Genomic DNA, 17,460 nt, shown 5'->3' on the forward strand with positions numbered 1-17,460 from the left:
GAGAACCGACTCAATAATGCACTGTTTGTTATGCAGACAGTTTTATCGTGTTTTCATTGTTGGCTGTGAAACTGTATGCTGAAATCGATAAAAGAGCGGGAGGTAGAGAACCGAGCTAATAACCCAAAGTCTCATCTATGTGACCGGTGAAACTAAACTAGAAAAAGCAATAAAGGGTGATATGAATCTCTCCTTTCTCATGTGTGTGAAGTCAACTGCTTCCTTAGCTGTACACAACATTTGTCTGGCAGGAAACTCCCACACCAAACAGGTCGGTTATCAGTGACTGGCATCGAGTCAGCCACTGGTGCGTTACCTGTCGTAAAACTTTTATTCGCTAATGAGCGATTCCTGTTTGTTGGCAGAGTGGGTAAATCACAGTCAGATGACTGGCGACTGGCAGTATCACTCGAAGCTTAATATAGAAGATCCATGTGCTTTAGGATAATGAAACACATTTTAGGCAATTAGCCAACTGTGCTTTTCAGGTTTGAATTTGAAGTTTGAATGTGACAACCAAAGCAGGTTTGTCACCCTGACGCTACAAGCTGCAACAAATATTCTTTTGCATTATAGAAAATGTCAAGGTTTTCCACAGTTGAAGCATTTATTGAGCATTTAAGGTAAAGAAGTTTCTTTTCTTGACAAAAACATTCTTAGCACAAGGTCCATTTATTGTAAATTCTCTGGAGATTTCAGCCACATCTCATTGCCTTCATCAGTGGATGGAGTTTGCGCAGTTGTCATGGAGATGCTTAGTTATCACGTGGCCTTAGTATGGAATTTCAAGAGATGTGGTTGAAAGCTCTGGAAAACTTCCAGAAAGTGAGCTAAGGATTTTTGTCAAACTACTGTTTTAAAGATCAGTAATGAATCTTCAAGATCAATTAATTAATTGTTGATTTATTTTAATGCAGTTTCAGTTCTTTGACGTTCTATTTATCATTCAGACTTTTCTACTCAGAGTGCAGATCTTACAGTACAATAACTCTTTTAGCAAATTAGCCATTGCTTGTACACATAAACAGATGTACTGCTTATACTTTATCATAGTTTAGGCCATGTAGCCTTCATGAAACGTTTTAGTAAAGTAGATATAAAGGCTGAGGTATAGAGGAGAAAAGTGTCTTATTACCTGTTGTCATGGCTGAATATGCTGTGCTAAGGCTGCATAGCACTGAGAAATACAGTATCTGATAAGGCAGTGAAGGAAACACGACACGATCAGATGTGAGAAGAGCTGTAAGTTACAAAAGATGCCATTAAAAAAAAGCCACATAACCAGATTTCTTGACATGCTGTCAACCTCCACTGCTCTTCTGCCTTTCTCCTCTGCCCTCATTTTAAAAAATAAGAAAATTTATTTTATTACTTTCTGGCCACCGTGGCTCTGCAAGACCAGGCTGGACTGGCTTCTGTTCAGCAAATGCAATGAGGTATAATCTTTTCCTTCTGCATCCAGATTTACTCAGCTGGTCTGAGGACTCCGACCACCGTCATATCATGAGCCTGCTAACCTTCCTCCTCCTCATCTCTGCATGAGGCTAGAGCCTCGAGGCTACATCAGCCGTTACTAGAATAACACACCGAACTGTGCATTGTAGGTAATGTAGACGCCAGGTTTTATCAAGGAAGAAGATGTATGGAATAAAAAAGATCCATTTTTTATGAACTGTCCATCATGAGTGACAGTGACAGTGTTATAGAAGTGTAGTGCTAAATCATCTTTTAAAACCGTGAACAGTAAATGAATCAACAACAATTTTGTTAATCGGTTAATTGTTTCAACTTCTCACATGGAAAGATTTGTTGCTTTTCTTCCTTTTCTATAATTTTAAATGGAATATATTTGGGTTTTGAACTGCTGGTCAGACAAAGCAATCTAAAGGCATCAACTTGGGCTCTGGGAAACTGCAATTGGCATTTTCTAGTATTTTCTGACATTTTACAGACTCAACAATTACTGATTAATCGCAACATGATCAAGAGATTAAACAGTAGCAAAAATAATCATTAGTTGCAGCCTAACGTGCTTTTGAACATGCTTTGGAGCCTTGTTGTACACGGGAATGGCACTGGAATATTGTTTTAAGGCCAAAGTAGACAATGCTTCATGAATTCAATACAAAAAACTTTATCAGTGCAGACGTTTAATTTGTGGGGTTATCACTCTGGAGCTGGTTCCAGTTTCCTAGAATGACGGATGTCTTATTCTTAAACAGAAGTGCCCCCATTGACTCGGCCTTACCAGGAAGAACAACACAGCTAATTTTTTTTTTAAACTCACATTCCTTTTTCTCCAAATCTACATACCAATCTTGCTTTAAACAAAGTCTGAGTTACTTATTAATCATCAACCCAGCTTTAAGGAGCAGAATTAGCCATTAGGAACACAAACAGGCAGGTATTTCGTCACCATGTTTGGTACACATGCACTCAACCGGCTGATGTTGTTTTTCTGCATTACACTTCCCAGAAATCACATTTGCATACATACAAAAACTGGGCAACACAAACACACACACACACACGTGAGGAATGGGTTGCCTCTTAGACCAGATTTGGGTTGATAAGAGTTTGTCGCCATAGCTCAAAGAGCTACACACTGCTGACACACACTCAAATACACACACATTTCCAGTCCAGGCCTGTCAGGGTCGAGCAGCATATTAAAGTATTGGGTTGCAGCTAATGCTGATCTGCAGAAGAAACGCTCCTTCATGTGCATACTTGTCCCTCTTTTACTCTCCTTTTCCTCTCAGTCCTCTCTTTCAGTTGTCCTCCTGTTCTTTTTTTTCCATACTTGTCCACTCTAACTCTCCTCTGTGTTTCCCCAACTTTTTTTTGTCCTCATTCCTCTTCTTCTCGTTTCCTATAATTCTCCATCATCTTTCGCTCTCTGGTTTTCTCTTTTTCCCCACCAACTTCTGATTTTTGGTACTGCAGTCTCACTTACTCTGCATGGTTCGACTCCCTTTACAAATGACTCTATCAGTTGCTAGTGAAACTTGTACAGAACAAAACAGTTCTGTAAGATATTTTAAAGTTTGAAATGGGACACAAAGGTAGCAGGTTTGATCAGATTAAAATTATGATCCTTTGATTGTAGTTGTCCAAAGGTTAAATCATTTCTGGCTTCATTTCTTGCTGCACCCTAATCAGCCATGTCATAAACTGGTGTTTTCAGTTGTTAAAGGGGCACTCCACCAATGTTTTCATCATTCTATAATATCTTGTAAAGGGCTTGAAACCTTAAATATTTAGCCACACTGGCAGCTTGGCACTAGGGATGGCAATTTCGGTCAATAAGCCACTTAGTCCACCAACAACTGTTGGATGGATTACCATGAAATTTGGTACAGACATTCATGGTTGCCAGAGGAGGTATCCTACTTATTTTTGGTTATTCCTTTTTCTGTAGCACCACCATGAGGTTGACATTTGTGGTTTTGAGTGAAATGTTTTGTCAACTATTTGTCCAATACTTTGGTTTACAACCAAAAACTAATGACATTCCCATCAGCCTCAGTGGTACTTTGTGTTAAGTGCTAATTAGCAATTGTTAGCATGCTAAGTTGCTGAACTAAGATGGCGAACATGGTGATCATTATACCTGCTTAACATCAGCGTCTTAGCATTGTCATTGTGAGCCTGTTAGCATGGTGACATTCACATTTAGCTCAAAGCAGCACTGTGCCTGAGTACAGCCTCATAGAGCTCCTCAAAAAAGCCTGTGTCCATGTATGCAGATGATACAACAATATACATGTATGCACCCACAGTTAATGAAATCACTGCAACCCTCAACAAAGAGTTGCAGATGCTACTAGAATGGGTTACTAGTCTTAAACACATCAAAGACTAAGAGCATTATGTTTGGTACAAATCACTCCTTGAGCTCTAGACCCCAGCTGAACCTGATGCTGAACAATGTAGCTGTTGAGCAAGTAGAGAACTCAAAGCTTCTTGGTGTTATTTTAGATTGTAAACTGCTGTGGACAAGGCATATCGATTCTCTTGTTGTAAAGATGGGGAGGAATATATCTGTTTTAAGGAGGTGCTCTGCTTTTCTAACACCATACTTGGCCAAACAAGTCCTGCAGACTCTAGTTTTATCACATCTAGACTATTGCCCAATGGTAAGGTCAGGTGCTGCAAAGAAAAGTGCAGCTGGCTCAGAACAAAGCAGCTCGTCTTGACCAATTCTTTTTCTGATTTAAAAAATAATGTGGTTGTTTTGTCTGTAAGTGTCTTATCTGTTGTCATGCTTTTAAGTTTTGTGTGGACCCCAGGAAGAGAAGCTGATGTTCTGCATCAGCTAATGGGGATCCTAATAAAATCCTAAATTCTGCTAGCATGGATGTAGATTCACTATTGTTAATAGAAAAACGTCATTACAAACTAGGGGTGTATATTTTGAAAGAAGTGGGCATTTACAGTATGTAGCATAGAGGGTCTTGATAGAGGAAATACAGTATTGAGTCACATTGTGTGAGGTGTAGGATCTAGCGTTTTGGAGCTTGGCCCATACTACGGACTAAAAGTCAGGTTATCCCAGCTTCAGCTGCTTCAATTTTAATTGAATTCTTTTATAAATTAGTCTCTTTCAAGTGTCCCAACTTTATGAAAGTGTAACACTAAATTGCTGGAGTGCACCTTTAAAGGTAAAATATCTGCTGTGACATCAGTATTTTGTGCTGTGGCCACAACTGCAACAGGAGGCAAGTGGATAAGACCTGCCACAACATCTCATTTTATTCTCTCTCTCTCTCTCTCTCCCCTTGTACAGTAACCTTTAATTTTTCCCATCTGTTTCTCTTATTTATGCCTTCTTTTTTGAGCTTTTGGCCAGACAAAGCATGACGTGAAGAAATCAGACTATTTTTATCTTATGTTCTAAACAGGGTGAAAGAGGAGGTTTATTTGTTTTTGTTACTGCAGCTGAAAAGGTTTTTAGACTTGTTTTGTTACAGACTGCCCTAAAGCCCATAGAAACACACACACACTGACAGTGCCCTGGTGTCAGTCAAGCCTACATGCACACACATACGGTCTTGCTGGCAATTAACTTGAACTTTGAGGCTTGTCACATCACAGGCTACAGGCTGATTTACTGGAAACAAAAGCGGCCCACTTAGCAAGGGCAGGAGTGTAGTCTTTCACAGTAAACCACCACGCGACTACCTCTAAAACCCTCATTAAGGGCAAAGCCCACAAACACATAAACATGACTTCCTGGTGACAGAAAGCAGACCCAGAAGCCTTTGCGCCACATGGGGCAAGATGTTGTGATTAACTTTCTGGCAAGGTAAGATGTAGAGTATTTCTTGCTTTTAAAAAAGTTAATCACAAAGCATTTCACTGAGTGGCAAAGTTGTGGCTGTTGTTTAGTGGTTAGGATCATGGTTAGAAAGTTGAGGTTAAGGGTAGCGTTAGCACATCAGGATTTAATTCATGCAATAAAAAGGTTTTTTTTTCTACAAATATATAAGACTTTCCTGCGGGATCATGCTTCATGTCATTGTGTTACACCTTGACCAAACAGTATTCGCACCTCAAATCGTCCTTTTATGAAGGCAAGAATAATAATGGAACTGTCAACAAGCATCCATCAAACTAGGGAAAGGAAGGCATGTCACACCAAATCTACGACACTTCTGGATAGTTAAGTATAGAAAAAGGCATTCTGGGGATATTGTTCACTCACTCACCATGCTTGCTGATAGGACAAAGAGTTAGAAGTGTTATATAAACATACATTTGAAGGGCAAGTAAATCTGCAGGAGCCCCTAAGTGATGTTATCAGAGGTCATCCTGGTGCCCCGCAGGCATGCATGCCATGCAGTTCTGTTTATGACCTTTTCAGCCTTTTTCTCTGGTCTCTCTTTAATGAAAAGCACCTCAGGAATAATTCATCCTTAAACAAGAGGTGAATGTAACAACAGTGAATGTAATAACAGGGATTAGCTTGAACTAGCAGTAAGCGAAGAGCTCTAGGAGAGGATCATTTCAGAAATCCTTATTGTGAGCACTGGAGGGAATGTAGAGTAGAGTTAACTAATCGTACATGTATATCCCGACAGTGCTGGTTCTAATGTAAGTTTTGGAGTGACATATCTGACTCATTTAATAATAACAATAATAATAATAAACTTTATTTGTATAGCACATTTCATACAAGAAATGCAGCTCAGAGTGCTTTACAATAAAGAAGTGACATGCACCGAGTGCTTCACATGAAAATAGACATAGAATTAACATAAAAACAGGGATAGGATACCATAATTAATGTAAACTAAGATGGAAAATAAAACCCACTTGATAATAATAAAAATAAGATGAAAATAATGGGGAAAAAAGACAGATTTGCTGAAACTCCTACTCCTTTTGTTGCAGCCAAATGCTGCATACTGCTCACTGCAGTAATAAATAATAATGACCTGGTTTAACAAAAACTCTCCAATCTAACAAACATGGCAGTCAGTAGTTATTGAAATCTACTTGATTGAGGGAAAGAAAAACAATGGTGAGGCTGCAAAATGCAAATGCAAAACATAGCCTCACCTTACTGTAGATTATTGTAGGAATTAGTAACATGTTGCGTAATTGCCACCAGTAGTTAATTGTTTGAGTTTTTATTAATCAATGAAAAGATTAATGCCTTTTTATGCTTGTTCCCATGAATGTAAGACCAGCATGACATTCAGTGCAACCTTTCTAATTTGTTTGTTTCAGGCTCTTTTTTTTTTTATTCATCTAAAGTAGTTTAAGTCAAGCATTTCAGGTTTTATTTTTATGGAGCTATATGGTACAAATAACCCATTCTGATAAATGGAAATAGATCATTGAAAGGTTAATCTTGACACTGTTTTTTTTCAATACATGCTGTTGCCATTAGCAAACTGCTGAAACAAGCTAAAGCACTTATTACCTGGGATTATCCCATGATGTTAGCCGTAATTGACCTTTCACTTAAAGGGCAGAATATTGACTTTATCACACTGGAGCCACCTGTAAAGCCAAGAATGTACTGTTTCTACATAGTAACTGTTGTGATGTGATTACACCTGATGGAAATAATCACTCATGTGCTGTGGTGCTGCTGAGAATATCTGTTTCTGCTTTAGCTGCTTTTCAATGTGCCAAGTTGAGTGTTTTCATATGTTCATAGAAGTCTTCTTCAGGAAAAATCCATCCAGTCCTTCAATCCATTAGCTATGCTCGCTTATTCCTTAGAGGGTCACGGGGGGCTGTAGCCCATCCCAGCTGACATTGGGTGAGGGGCGGGCATCAATCACAGGACTGACACATAGAGACAGACAACCATTCCCACTCTCATCCTATGGGCAATTTAGAGTCGCCAATCAACCTAACAGTTCAGGAAATACTTACGATATCTCCTCACTACCTTAATTGTCACATTCATGTCTTTAATTTAGTGTCTTTGCAATTTATTTCAGGTTTGACATCTTTCACTCTACAATGTATTAATATCTAACTCCATACAATGTGTTCTAAATACAAACCAGATGCAAACAGTGAGTAAGAAAACACTGAAAATGGACTCTAACTCTACATGACAGTGGTGTTCACATTTAAACATGCAGCTGGTCAGAAGTCTCTAACTTAGAAAGCTTCCACTGCTGTGAATATAAATTATGCACGCAGCCTCTACAGCTGATTTCACTCTTTAGCCATCCAGTAGTGTCCCATGTGAGCTTTTAGTCGTTAAAGACAGCAGACATGTTGAACTTGTCTATTGAAAACATGTTGTTCTGGAGTCACCCTGCCCACGGTGGGTCCAAGCATCTGAAAAATCCCCCCACATTTCCTTTTTTTTTTTTTTTTTTGCTTTTGTTAAAAAAATCTGTTCGCAATTTTCTCTGTGTCTTTAAGTGTATGTGAGTGTGCAAGCGTGTAATTTTCTGCTTTCGGGAGTTGAGGAACGTGGCGCCGAGACAGGCATGCTACACCTAGCGAGACGAGCTAGCACACCCGGGTCAACGCTCTGTACTTTACTGTGTTGGGTTCCCCTTAGAGTATATAGGGTATACACAAGTGGGGGGCCCCGTGCTTGCATTCACACAGACACACACACTCACACACACACGCCAAACCCCAGAGCGATCATGTCCAATTTGCAGGTTGGGTTGAGTGTTCGGTGCAGGATTAACAGGTCTGCTGCCAAGAATAACACCACGCTTATAGCGGGATGAATATTAAAAACAGTGGTGAAATTAATCATATTCAGGATTTTGTGGCATTTCAGTAAATTAATCAGGGAGCTTTATACCACAGGGGGCTCAGTGTCTTGCCTCAGGGTACTTTAGACAGGCCACATGACTAGTAACGGGTGATTAAACCTGTGACCTCTTGGTTAAAAGTGAACAGACATAAAGAATGGTAGAAATAAAAAGGAGGAAAGACATAATGCAGGAGAAATTGAGAAAAATATAAGAAAAGCAGGGAATAAGAGAAAGGGAAAGAAGTAAAAAGGTTAGCACGTAGACAGAGAAAGAGGGAAAAGGATTAACAGTAAGGATTTATGAATGAAAGGTGATCAAGTGACAAATGTTAAGTTAAAATAAACGGATGAGAGAAGAGAGACAGGATGTTAGAAAAAAAGTAAAGATATATGAAAAATGTGAAAAAGGGCGACTGAAGCTTGATTTACAACGTGGGAAAGACATAAACAAGGTGCAGTCTGTACAGAAAGCATTAGCATGAGCATGTGAGAGAAGACGAATTACTGAGTGCGTGAGAGTGAGAAAATGCATCTGCGTGTGTGTGTGTACATATATATTTCCATGGCCTGGCTGTGTCTACATCTGGGGAAGATGAAACAGAGATGGCTCACTGGGAGCGAGGGATGATATAGAGGAACAGGAGAAATAAAACAGAGACAGGACAGAGAGAAGATGTTAGGCAACGTTTATAGTTTATTACTGTAATGATGGAAGGAGGCAGGAGAGGAGAAGTTAGATGTGGCCTGTCTTCCAACTTCAAACCAGACTCTACCATTTCCATGCCACCATTTACACTAAAGTAACTGAGAGTGGTGTTGACAGACTGTGCAACTCATAACAGAAAGGGAGGAGCTACTCACAGCTGCAAGAAAGCAAAAAAGCTCTTCGTAATATTTCCTGTTTGTGTGTTGTTTTTTTTCTGATTTACTAAAATAGTACTCTGTGAATCATTATTCTTAATAGCAAAAGCCTGCAGAGTCAAGACACACCACGAGAATGGTAGAATACTGAGAGAGGATACATATATACTATAGGACAAACTTACATACTTGTACGTATATACATTTATTTTAATATGATTTCAACTCCAGCTTCAATGTTAGCAACTGAACATTATTAAATCTAATTAAAGTTATGTGCACATATGTGCAGTACATATTAAACATGCATAAGCATATTACTTATACGTTTACACTGTGCCTGAAATTTATTATACACAGATATTTACTTAATATTATATGTTTGTACTTTATTTAATATGGTCATTCTTACTACTGCTACTTCTGTCTTCTCAGCATTTACGACATCTACAGTATTGCATGTCTGTCTGGTTTCTCCCCTTTTAACTGCTTAAGGGAGTTTTTTCTTACCCGAACCAAAGGTCTAAGGTTGTCTGAGGAGGCTGTCGTAAAAGATTGTAAAGCCCTCCGTGTCAGCTTTGGGGCTATATGAATAAAACTGGCTTGAGTTAACTATAAAATAAATTACAACCATGTTTATTACAACCATTTCAGTCTGCACAACCACACTCACAACCAGTATGGGCTATTCATCCATCATAGCAAAGAAAATACTGAACAATTGCAGGTTAATTATTAACTTCACATTCATAAAAGTTAAACAAACACTAAGAACAAGCAAAACCATTTAGCTCTATTCAAGTGGGAAAACAAATCTCTAGTCAACATTTATCATGGCCAATCATTTTTTGTGAGCTACAAATGTTACTGTTGTTGACAATATTTTTTCCCCTCTCTTTCAGGTGACAGAGAACATCATCTCCAAACAAACCTTCATAGGTGAGGATCTCTCTCTCTCTCTCTCTCTCTCTCTCTCTCACACACACACACACACAGAGACCACAATGCAACAGCATCATGACATTCTTTCATTTCCTCTTCTCTCCCTCAGAAGCGAGAACCATGCCTCACTCGTTCAACAACTCGGGGTCAAAGTTCATGACATCGGTGGCCCAGAGGCCATCTGCCCACTTGACCCTCAGAGACACCAGCTCTCAAGGTGAGGCATTTGTGTCTCAGTGGTTAGGCTGAGATTACTACTTTGGGTCAAGGGTTTCAGGAAGAGTGCAAAGAAAAGGAAACTGCATATCACAAACAGTTATTTTTTGTGTGTATCATTAATGTCAAGATTAGAGGAAGCACTGGAAAACCCGTTTTTTTTTTTTGTGCTAAGCAATAAAAACAAGACACTAAACAGTTTGTGTATGAAGGCAGAGGAGCACTGACACAGCTGAGCAGGGGTGGGACGTATTGGTGCATTGTGTGCTTAGCGAATGAGAAGCAAAATGGCCAAAATGTTATAAAATTGCCTCAAAAAGCATCAGTGACTCAAACAGTGATGCATGAAAGCATACATTTTAGTCTGGATAGTAGGAGCAGCTGTTGTTCATGCTAACTCACAAGGGGACAAAACATTCCTTAAAATATTCTTTAAATTGCCTTAATCATCTTCACGTACACTTTAACATAAATTCAGGATCTCTGCTCTAGAGCACTGAATGGTATCCCTTAATCTTCCCTTACTGTGCAAGTTTAGGGAACAGGGTGCTTGAAGGGCAGGCTGAGGAGCATAAGCAACATTAGGACTTAAACTTGCTGTATTAAGGATCAAATTAATTTGTATTATCCATTAAAGTTACTTATTCTGTGCACATTCCACCTTAATCTCAAATATGAAACATTTAGTTGTTGAAGAATTCAGTTTCCTTGTGTCTGACCAATTGTTCTTCAAATAAATATCACTTCCCGCGTGCCAGATGCTTTTTCCTACAAGAAAAGCTTTTATGCACTGGCTTTGGGCTAAATCAGTGAGGTATATCAATGTATAAAACAGTAAAACAGATATTTATTAGGACAGCGTCATATATGACAATACATATCATATACATGACAAATGTATGTGTGTTGTTAAACGTGGAATTTAAAGCTGGAATGTGTTTTTCATGTGTGTGTTATCCAGACCTTTGTATCGTTTCATCTGAGACTGGCGTGCAAGCTGAAGGGTGTTGACAATCTGGCAAAGTCCGCCTGATGTTATTTCCCTTGAGCTGACAAAGGGCAAAGATGGTGTTGTATATGTTATTTGTGTGTGTATGCGTGTAGGGAAGAAGGAAGAGAGGGTGAGGTTCACGCTTTCAGTCTGGATTTCTCATAAGGAAGTACAACAGCAAGGGGGTTGACCTTTGATGTTTTTTCTAATAAACCATTATCTTACAAATGTGAAGGAAACAATAGGGTGTTAGCCAAGCCAGAGCATTACCACACACACACACACACACACACCTTCAACATATGACAGAGAAGTAGCTATGATACAAGCAATTACCCTACTACGGCAGGAACACCAATAGTAGCATTTGAAAAGTTCCCACAATGAACTCTTCTCTGCAGTTTTCCTATGCTGAAAGTGCAAGCTGCCATTCTTAGACAATATGCAAACATGCACATGAAGGATGAAGGCATAAAGTAGGGAGACAGGAAATGATGCATGCATGCACAGGAAAAGATGCTTGTTGAATGTGGAAGGAAAGCCTTGCTGACCACTGGCAAGTGGGTAATAGCTGGCTCAGAACCAGCCAGCAGATGAGCTGATGGTGTATTGTTTTTAAATAAAGACAACTGCCTTGACTTTTACAGATGCAAAAAATACTGATTGGCTGTTAGTTAAAACCATATTAAACAGGACACCTCGTGCAAAGTTAGGATCAACAGGTTAACTGTCCTGAGTCGAGGTATATTGGTTAGCTTTTGGAAAATACTCGTCGACATGATGCTCCTCTCTTTTGCTCAGCCTATAGTACCTTGGCTCCCTTTTTCTTTTTATGAGAATCATACTTTATGAACTGAGCTATAATTTCGAGACATGGTATGCTTACTTGTTAGAATATTTGATATTCAGCCAGCGTATTTTTTGGTTTGTTTTTCTATATCTGCAGCTCATCCTTCCTGCTTCTGTTTTAAATTAGTTTCTCACCACTCTCTTCTCCAACAGGGTTCCCTCCCTACCCGATCCCCACGCCAGGCCTCCACCAGTCCTGTCGCCATGTAGTCCGTACATGGGCCAATCAGAGCTTTGGAGCTCACCTTCACAACATGACCCTGTCCAATGGGAAGCTGCGAGTGCCTCAAGATGGGCGGTACTACCTGTACTCACAGGTGATCATACTGTACTTTCAATATTATTTCATTCAGAGGAAAACTATTTGTTTTTTCTCTTTCTCTTTCCACACATGGATGAGCACCTTTTGACCATAAAACAAATAGAAAATGATATTCTTTATTACAGAAATTACTATTTTTGTTGCCTATAAATTAGGTTTTGTGTTTTTACATGGTTGCTGAAGTGATGATAGTTGTGGTGATGCATTTGCACTGTCACATGACTGCATCTAAGGGAAAAGTGGGCCTATAGTACTTTGATTAATGCTAACTACTTGTTTGACATTTGTAGTTTATCCCAGATGACAATCGAGACCTAAAAGAGAAATACTGCTCAAATACATTTTAAGTGTATTCATTTTATCCCACCCACGGCATGCACACTGGTGGATGTTCTTATCAAATGTACAGCTGCAAATAATGATTATTTTCATTATTAATAATCTCAATAAATCAGTACATTTGTATCGTATGTCAATCAGTTAGCTTTGTAGACTAATCAATTAATTTTTTGGTCTATAAATTGTCAGAAAATTAGGTCAAATGCCCAAGGAAAGTTCTCAGAGCTCAAGGTGTCAACCTATACAAGTTATAAACTCAAAGTAATCCAGTTTCTAATGATATCAGACAGAACAGCTATACATCCTCACACATTAGAAATACTTGGCTGTTCTTGATAAAATAACTAAATTAATTGGATAATCTTTTAAGCATTGATCCAAAGTGCCTCTCAGTGTCTTAGATGCATGCCTTAATAGTATGAGTGGAACAATCCTAATCATCTGATCATCTTTTCCTACTCTGCTCTCTCCTGCCTACAGGTGTATTTTCGCTATCCGTCCCCAGCAGCCAGTGACGGAGACCAGCGCAGTGTCAGCCACCAGCTGGTGCAGTGTGTCTACAAGAAAACCTCCTACCCAAGCCCTATACAGGTATATTAACCCATTTTCACTTGAAATGATATGGGCACTTTGATCGATACAAACTGTTATATATCTTTCTTACCTTAATTTTCACTTCTGTGCAGCTCCTGAAGGGGGTGGGAACAAAGTGCTGGGCTCCAGACGCCGAGTACGCCCTCCACTCTGTCTACCAGGGAGGACTGTTTGAGCTGAGGGCCGGCGACGAGCTCTTCGTCTCCGTCTCTTCCCCAACCATGGTCAACGCAGACGATTCCTCCAGCTACTTTGGCGCCTTCCGCCTAGACCTCTGAGAGGAAAGGATGGAAGAAAAAAGGAACAGATGGGACAATGGATGCATAAATGGGTGGGCTAGAGATGATGAGTTAGGGGCCTTTTGAATAGCCGTTGATTGGAAAACAGGTCATTTAGACAGAGCTGTGCGATGTTGGCCTGGATCTTGGATCCTCAATGTTTGCTTGGACGGATGCATTGACGGATGGAAGGATTGAGGTTTGAAGGCTTCGCTTGAGTGAACGCAGCAAGATGATGTGGTGAAAGGGAAAATAAAGGGTGGATTTGTCTTCCTAACTCACCATTAAGAGAAACCTAACCGCCGAGAGCAAGCTATACAAAGATACATGTGCTATCATGCGAAAGTAAATGTGAGGATATCGATTTTCTGTTGATTCTCAAGGAAGGAAATTGCCTTTTGGATGTCAAAAAGAAAAGTAAACCACAGAAAAACATTCAAAACCTTGAGGTCTTCCTGTTAGACGAGAATCACCCCAAAAAATTACGCCACCCTGCTGCCTGTATCCCAAATTAACACATGAATCTCGGTGTATCTCGCACATCAACAGCCTTTTTGTGGGAAGCAATCGGACCCTTGGATTTGGATTCCAGACAGAAGAATGTACACACAATAAAAACTCAAACCTCTGTATCGAATATGTGAGGAAGGACAGTGGAATGGTAGCAGAACAAAATCAAATGATCAAACCAAAGCAAAAGATTTCTGGAATATAACTTTTTTTAAAGCGTGCCATGAGCGTACTGAACATATGAATGGCTGAGAATGATATTTAGAAAATGAACTGTGATTTTAAAAGTAATTCATATGTATTTTACCTTGACTGGACTTAAAACCACTTGGATCTTGCTGAGGACTATCTACCTGCAATGCTAGAACTGTGGATTTTATGCAAGGGTGTTTTTAAGAGGAGGATAAGGATTACTTCTTTGTACTGGATTCAGTAATAAGACTGTGAGAAGCAGCATAGAGTGCCTTCTGAGCAAAGGAGTCTGCAAGGAAAGGAGGAATGAAAGAAATGCCAATAAGAATGAGCCCAGCAGAAGAAGATAAAAGGAAAGAGAGAGAAAGAGGCTGAGGGTGGTATGCAGCCCGACCAGTCTATGTTGGTGAACTCTCTTCTCTCTCTTTCAATTTCCCTCACAATCTTTTTCTTTCTTTTCATGTAAAGAATTTGATCTATCTTGTCTTTCTTGTCCACCCTGTGAAGCTGCATTTAGTTTTGTTTTAAGGATCCGTTAAGTAACCAACCAGAAAACAACAGACACACAGTACGGGAACAAGATGACAGACACACGTGCAAATAGGCTAGTCGCAAAAACACAAAAAACATTCACAGCACATGGTTTAGGTGATTTTCAGATCAAAAGAAAAAGGTCTAGGTTCTTTAGAAGTCTTGGTTACATGAAACAGTTATGGCAGTATTTTAAGAGCAATGTTTCAGCTTGTTGGTAGAACCTGCTTCACACTGAAATATACTCACTGAAATATTGTTAAAACACGTAGATATCTGAAGAAAAAAATCACTTTTGCACCAAATTAGAGTTATAACCTAGACATCTGTTGTCCTGAGAATCACCAAAACCAGTTGCTTTTTGGTTTCATCACAAACCAAAAAATGACAGCTAGGGCTGGAGAATTGATGGTACACAAAAATATCAAAATTACATCTTGACCTGAAGCTGGAGCACACTTACTTGAGCACAGAAACTAAGATTAACATTAAAGAAATAGTTTGTCATTTGGTGAAAGTTGCTTATTCGCTTTCTTTGATACCACTGTCATGGCTTTCTGTTAAATATCAAACTAAAGCCAGGAGACAGTTAGCTTAGCTTAGCACAAAGACCGGAAGCACTGTCTCCCGGCTGTAGCTTCATATTTAATGGACAGTTTTGAGAGTGGTATCAAACACATCTAATTCTTGGCAAGACAACAAATAAGCATATAACTCAAAATGTCAAACTGTTCCTTTAGTATGCACCATCCAGCCACTTAATCAGATGTGTTTTAACATTATAGTAACAGTTAGTTGGACAGATAAAAGTTAGTTGCTAACAAGAAAACAAAATTTGATGTATTAGTGCTGAAACTGTTAGAATCATGGTCAAGTTGTACTTTCAGACAGACCAACAGCTGTTGAACAAGAGATGAATGCCTCCAATATGGCTGCCAAGCGGTCACAGAAAAGGTGAATTTTAGGAAAACACAGACACAGACACACATAAAGAAAGACTTGGAAGGAGCGAGAGAGACTATTCGCAGACATAAACCATGCGCCGACTAGCACAGACTCAACCCCTACATGTTTTTTTGGCTGGCACACACATGCACATGTATGCACATAAAGGAGGTACACACATATCACCTCAGACCACATCCAGGCTAGTCTGTGCTCCGCAGACACACATACACACACACATCATCCAGTGGAACATGCAGTGTTAAGAGACACAAACACACTCCGACATACACTTATTTATCCACACTGTCTAGCCTCCCTATGCCATCTGGTAGCTGTCAGTAATCAGTCAGAGGCATGGAGGGAGTGTGTGTGTGTGTACACTTACAGAATGTGTTTGTTCAAAGGGCTTGGCTCGCATGGACAATTCATAAAACAAGGTCAAACAAACATACACACACATAATTTTGTTTGTGTACGTGACCCTCAATTTGTTTTCCCTGAGAGGAAAGGATTTATATGCTTACACACACACACACACTTTGACACACACTTAATAAGGTGACATCCGGGCTAAGCCCAGCCTTCTGACACTGCGGTTCACCTGTACCTGTGTGTACACTCTATGCAAGGCTACATTAAACTATGGATTTGTTAGGGAAGCTATGAAAACACAACTTTTTCTGTGCACAAAATTGAGGGCAAATTTAATTTTGTGTTTGATTGCTGTTTTACCTGCGTTTTTTGGTGGGTGGCATGCACCTGCTCACGTTTCTGTTGGGCTTTCTCTCAGCCCACCGATGCTCCGTGAACTTGAGCCTAAGTCAGTTTATTTAAACTTCAGCAATCATACGGCCTTTTCTTTCTTGTACTCCAACCAAAACAAACAGTTCATTGAAACAGGTCCAGCGATGATGATAATGCAAAGTACACACTTGTAATCTAAAAGCCTAAATCCCTAGGCCAGCTGGGAAAACTTTTGATTTGAATGTGTATAAGGTGTGTTTGTACTGGACAGTTTTGTAGCTGTGAACATGTGTAGCACATTGTTGCTAAGAAAATAAACAAATATTTGAACTTTCGCTGTGTATGTGGAGATTTACAGTGTGGCAATGTAGTGAGCAAATAAAACATCCTTCAACAGCTTATCCCAGTAAGCACAGTTTTGGTGATTCGAAGGTCAGAAGATGTCTACAGTAGGCATCTAAAGCTTGGGATAAACCAGACAACATAATGAACAACTGGTCAGTGGTGACTGGAGTTCTGGCTGTAGACGACCTGCATATCCCGCGAGACGCCAATTGTCACGTGTTCTTTTACCAAAACAAACATGGATGGCAACCAACCACTTGCACTGTTTATATGCAGAGCAATTTGGACTGAAAAGGAGGAAAAAAAGAGTTTGAGTTTGAGTTTGAGTGAGATTGTGCTCGCCATTCTTCTTTTGTTTATTTACCGGTATGTTCCCTCAGGCGACATACAAGTGATGTCATCGCAAATATCTAACGTGTTAAAAACATTTTTATGAGAACGACTGGCAGCAACTGGATCTAAAGATTTAAGATTATAATATTTACATATCACACACTGTATGATTTTATCAGCAGACTGGAACAGACCCAGTTTCAATTTGGTCCGATCAGTC

The 17,460-nt window shown here is 39.6% G+C and overlaps 1 protein-coding gene and 1 long non-coding RNA gene across 3 annotated transcripts in view; one reads left to right on the forward strand and one right to left on the reverse strand.

The window, feature by feature from the left end:
- The window catches only part of LOC122870512, a 71,976-nt gene extending 58,422 nt beyond the window's left edge, over window positions 1-13,554 (reverse strand). For both annotated transcript variants that reach the window (XR_006376590.1, XR_006376591.1), the window contains exon 1: window positions 13,430-13,554. This is a non-coding gene — a long non-coding RNA (uncharacterized LOC122870512). The remainder of the gene's footprint in view (window positions 1-13,429) is intronic.
- The window catches only part of tnfsf10l (TNF superfamily member 10, like), a 61,856-nt gene extending 44,960 nt beyond the window's left edge, over window positions 1-16,896 (forward strand). Inside the window, exons 3-7 of the mRNA XM_044184742.1 lie at window positions 10,009-10,045; window positions 10,158-10,265; window positions 12,258-12,421; window positions 13,246-13,356; window positions 13,452-16,896. Of these exons, the coding sequence (XP_044040677.1) occupies window positions 10,009-10,045; window positions 10,158-10,265; window positions 12,258-12,421; window positions 13,246-13,356; window positions 13,452-13,637 (606 nt within the window). The 3' untranslated portion in view covers window positions 13,638-16,896. The remainder of the gene's footprint in view (window positions 1-10,008; window positions 10,046-10,157; window positions 10,266-12,257; window positions 12,422-13,245; window positions 13,357-13,451) is intronic.
- Window positions 16,897-17,460: the final 564 nt, after the last annotated feature.

This window comes from Siniperca chuatsi, linkage group LG22 (genome assembly GCF_020085105.1).
Source record: "Siniperca chuatsi isolate FFG_IHB_CAS linkage group LG22, ASM2008510v1, whole genome shotgun sequence".
NCBI lineage: Eukaryota > Metazoa > Chordata > Actinopteri > Centrarchiformes > Sinipercidae > Siniperca > Siniperca chuatsi.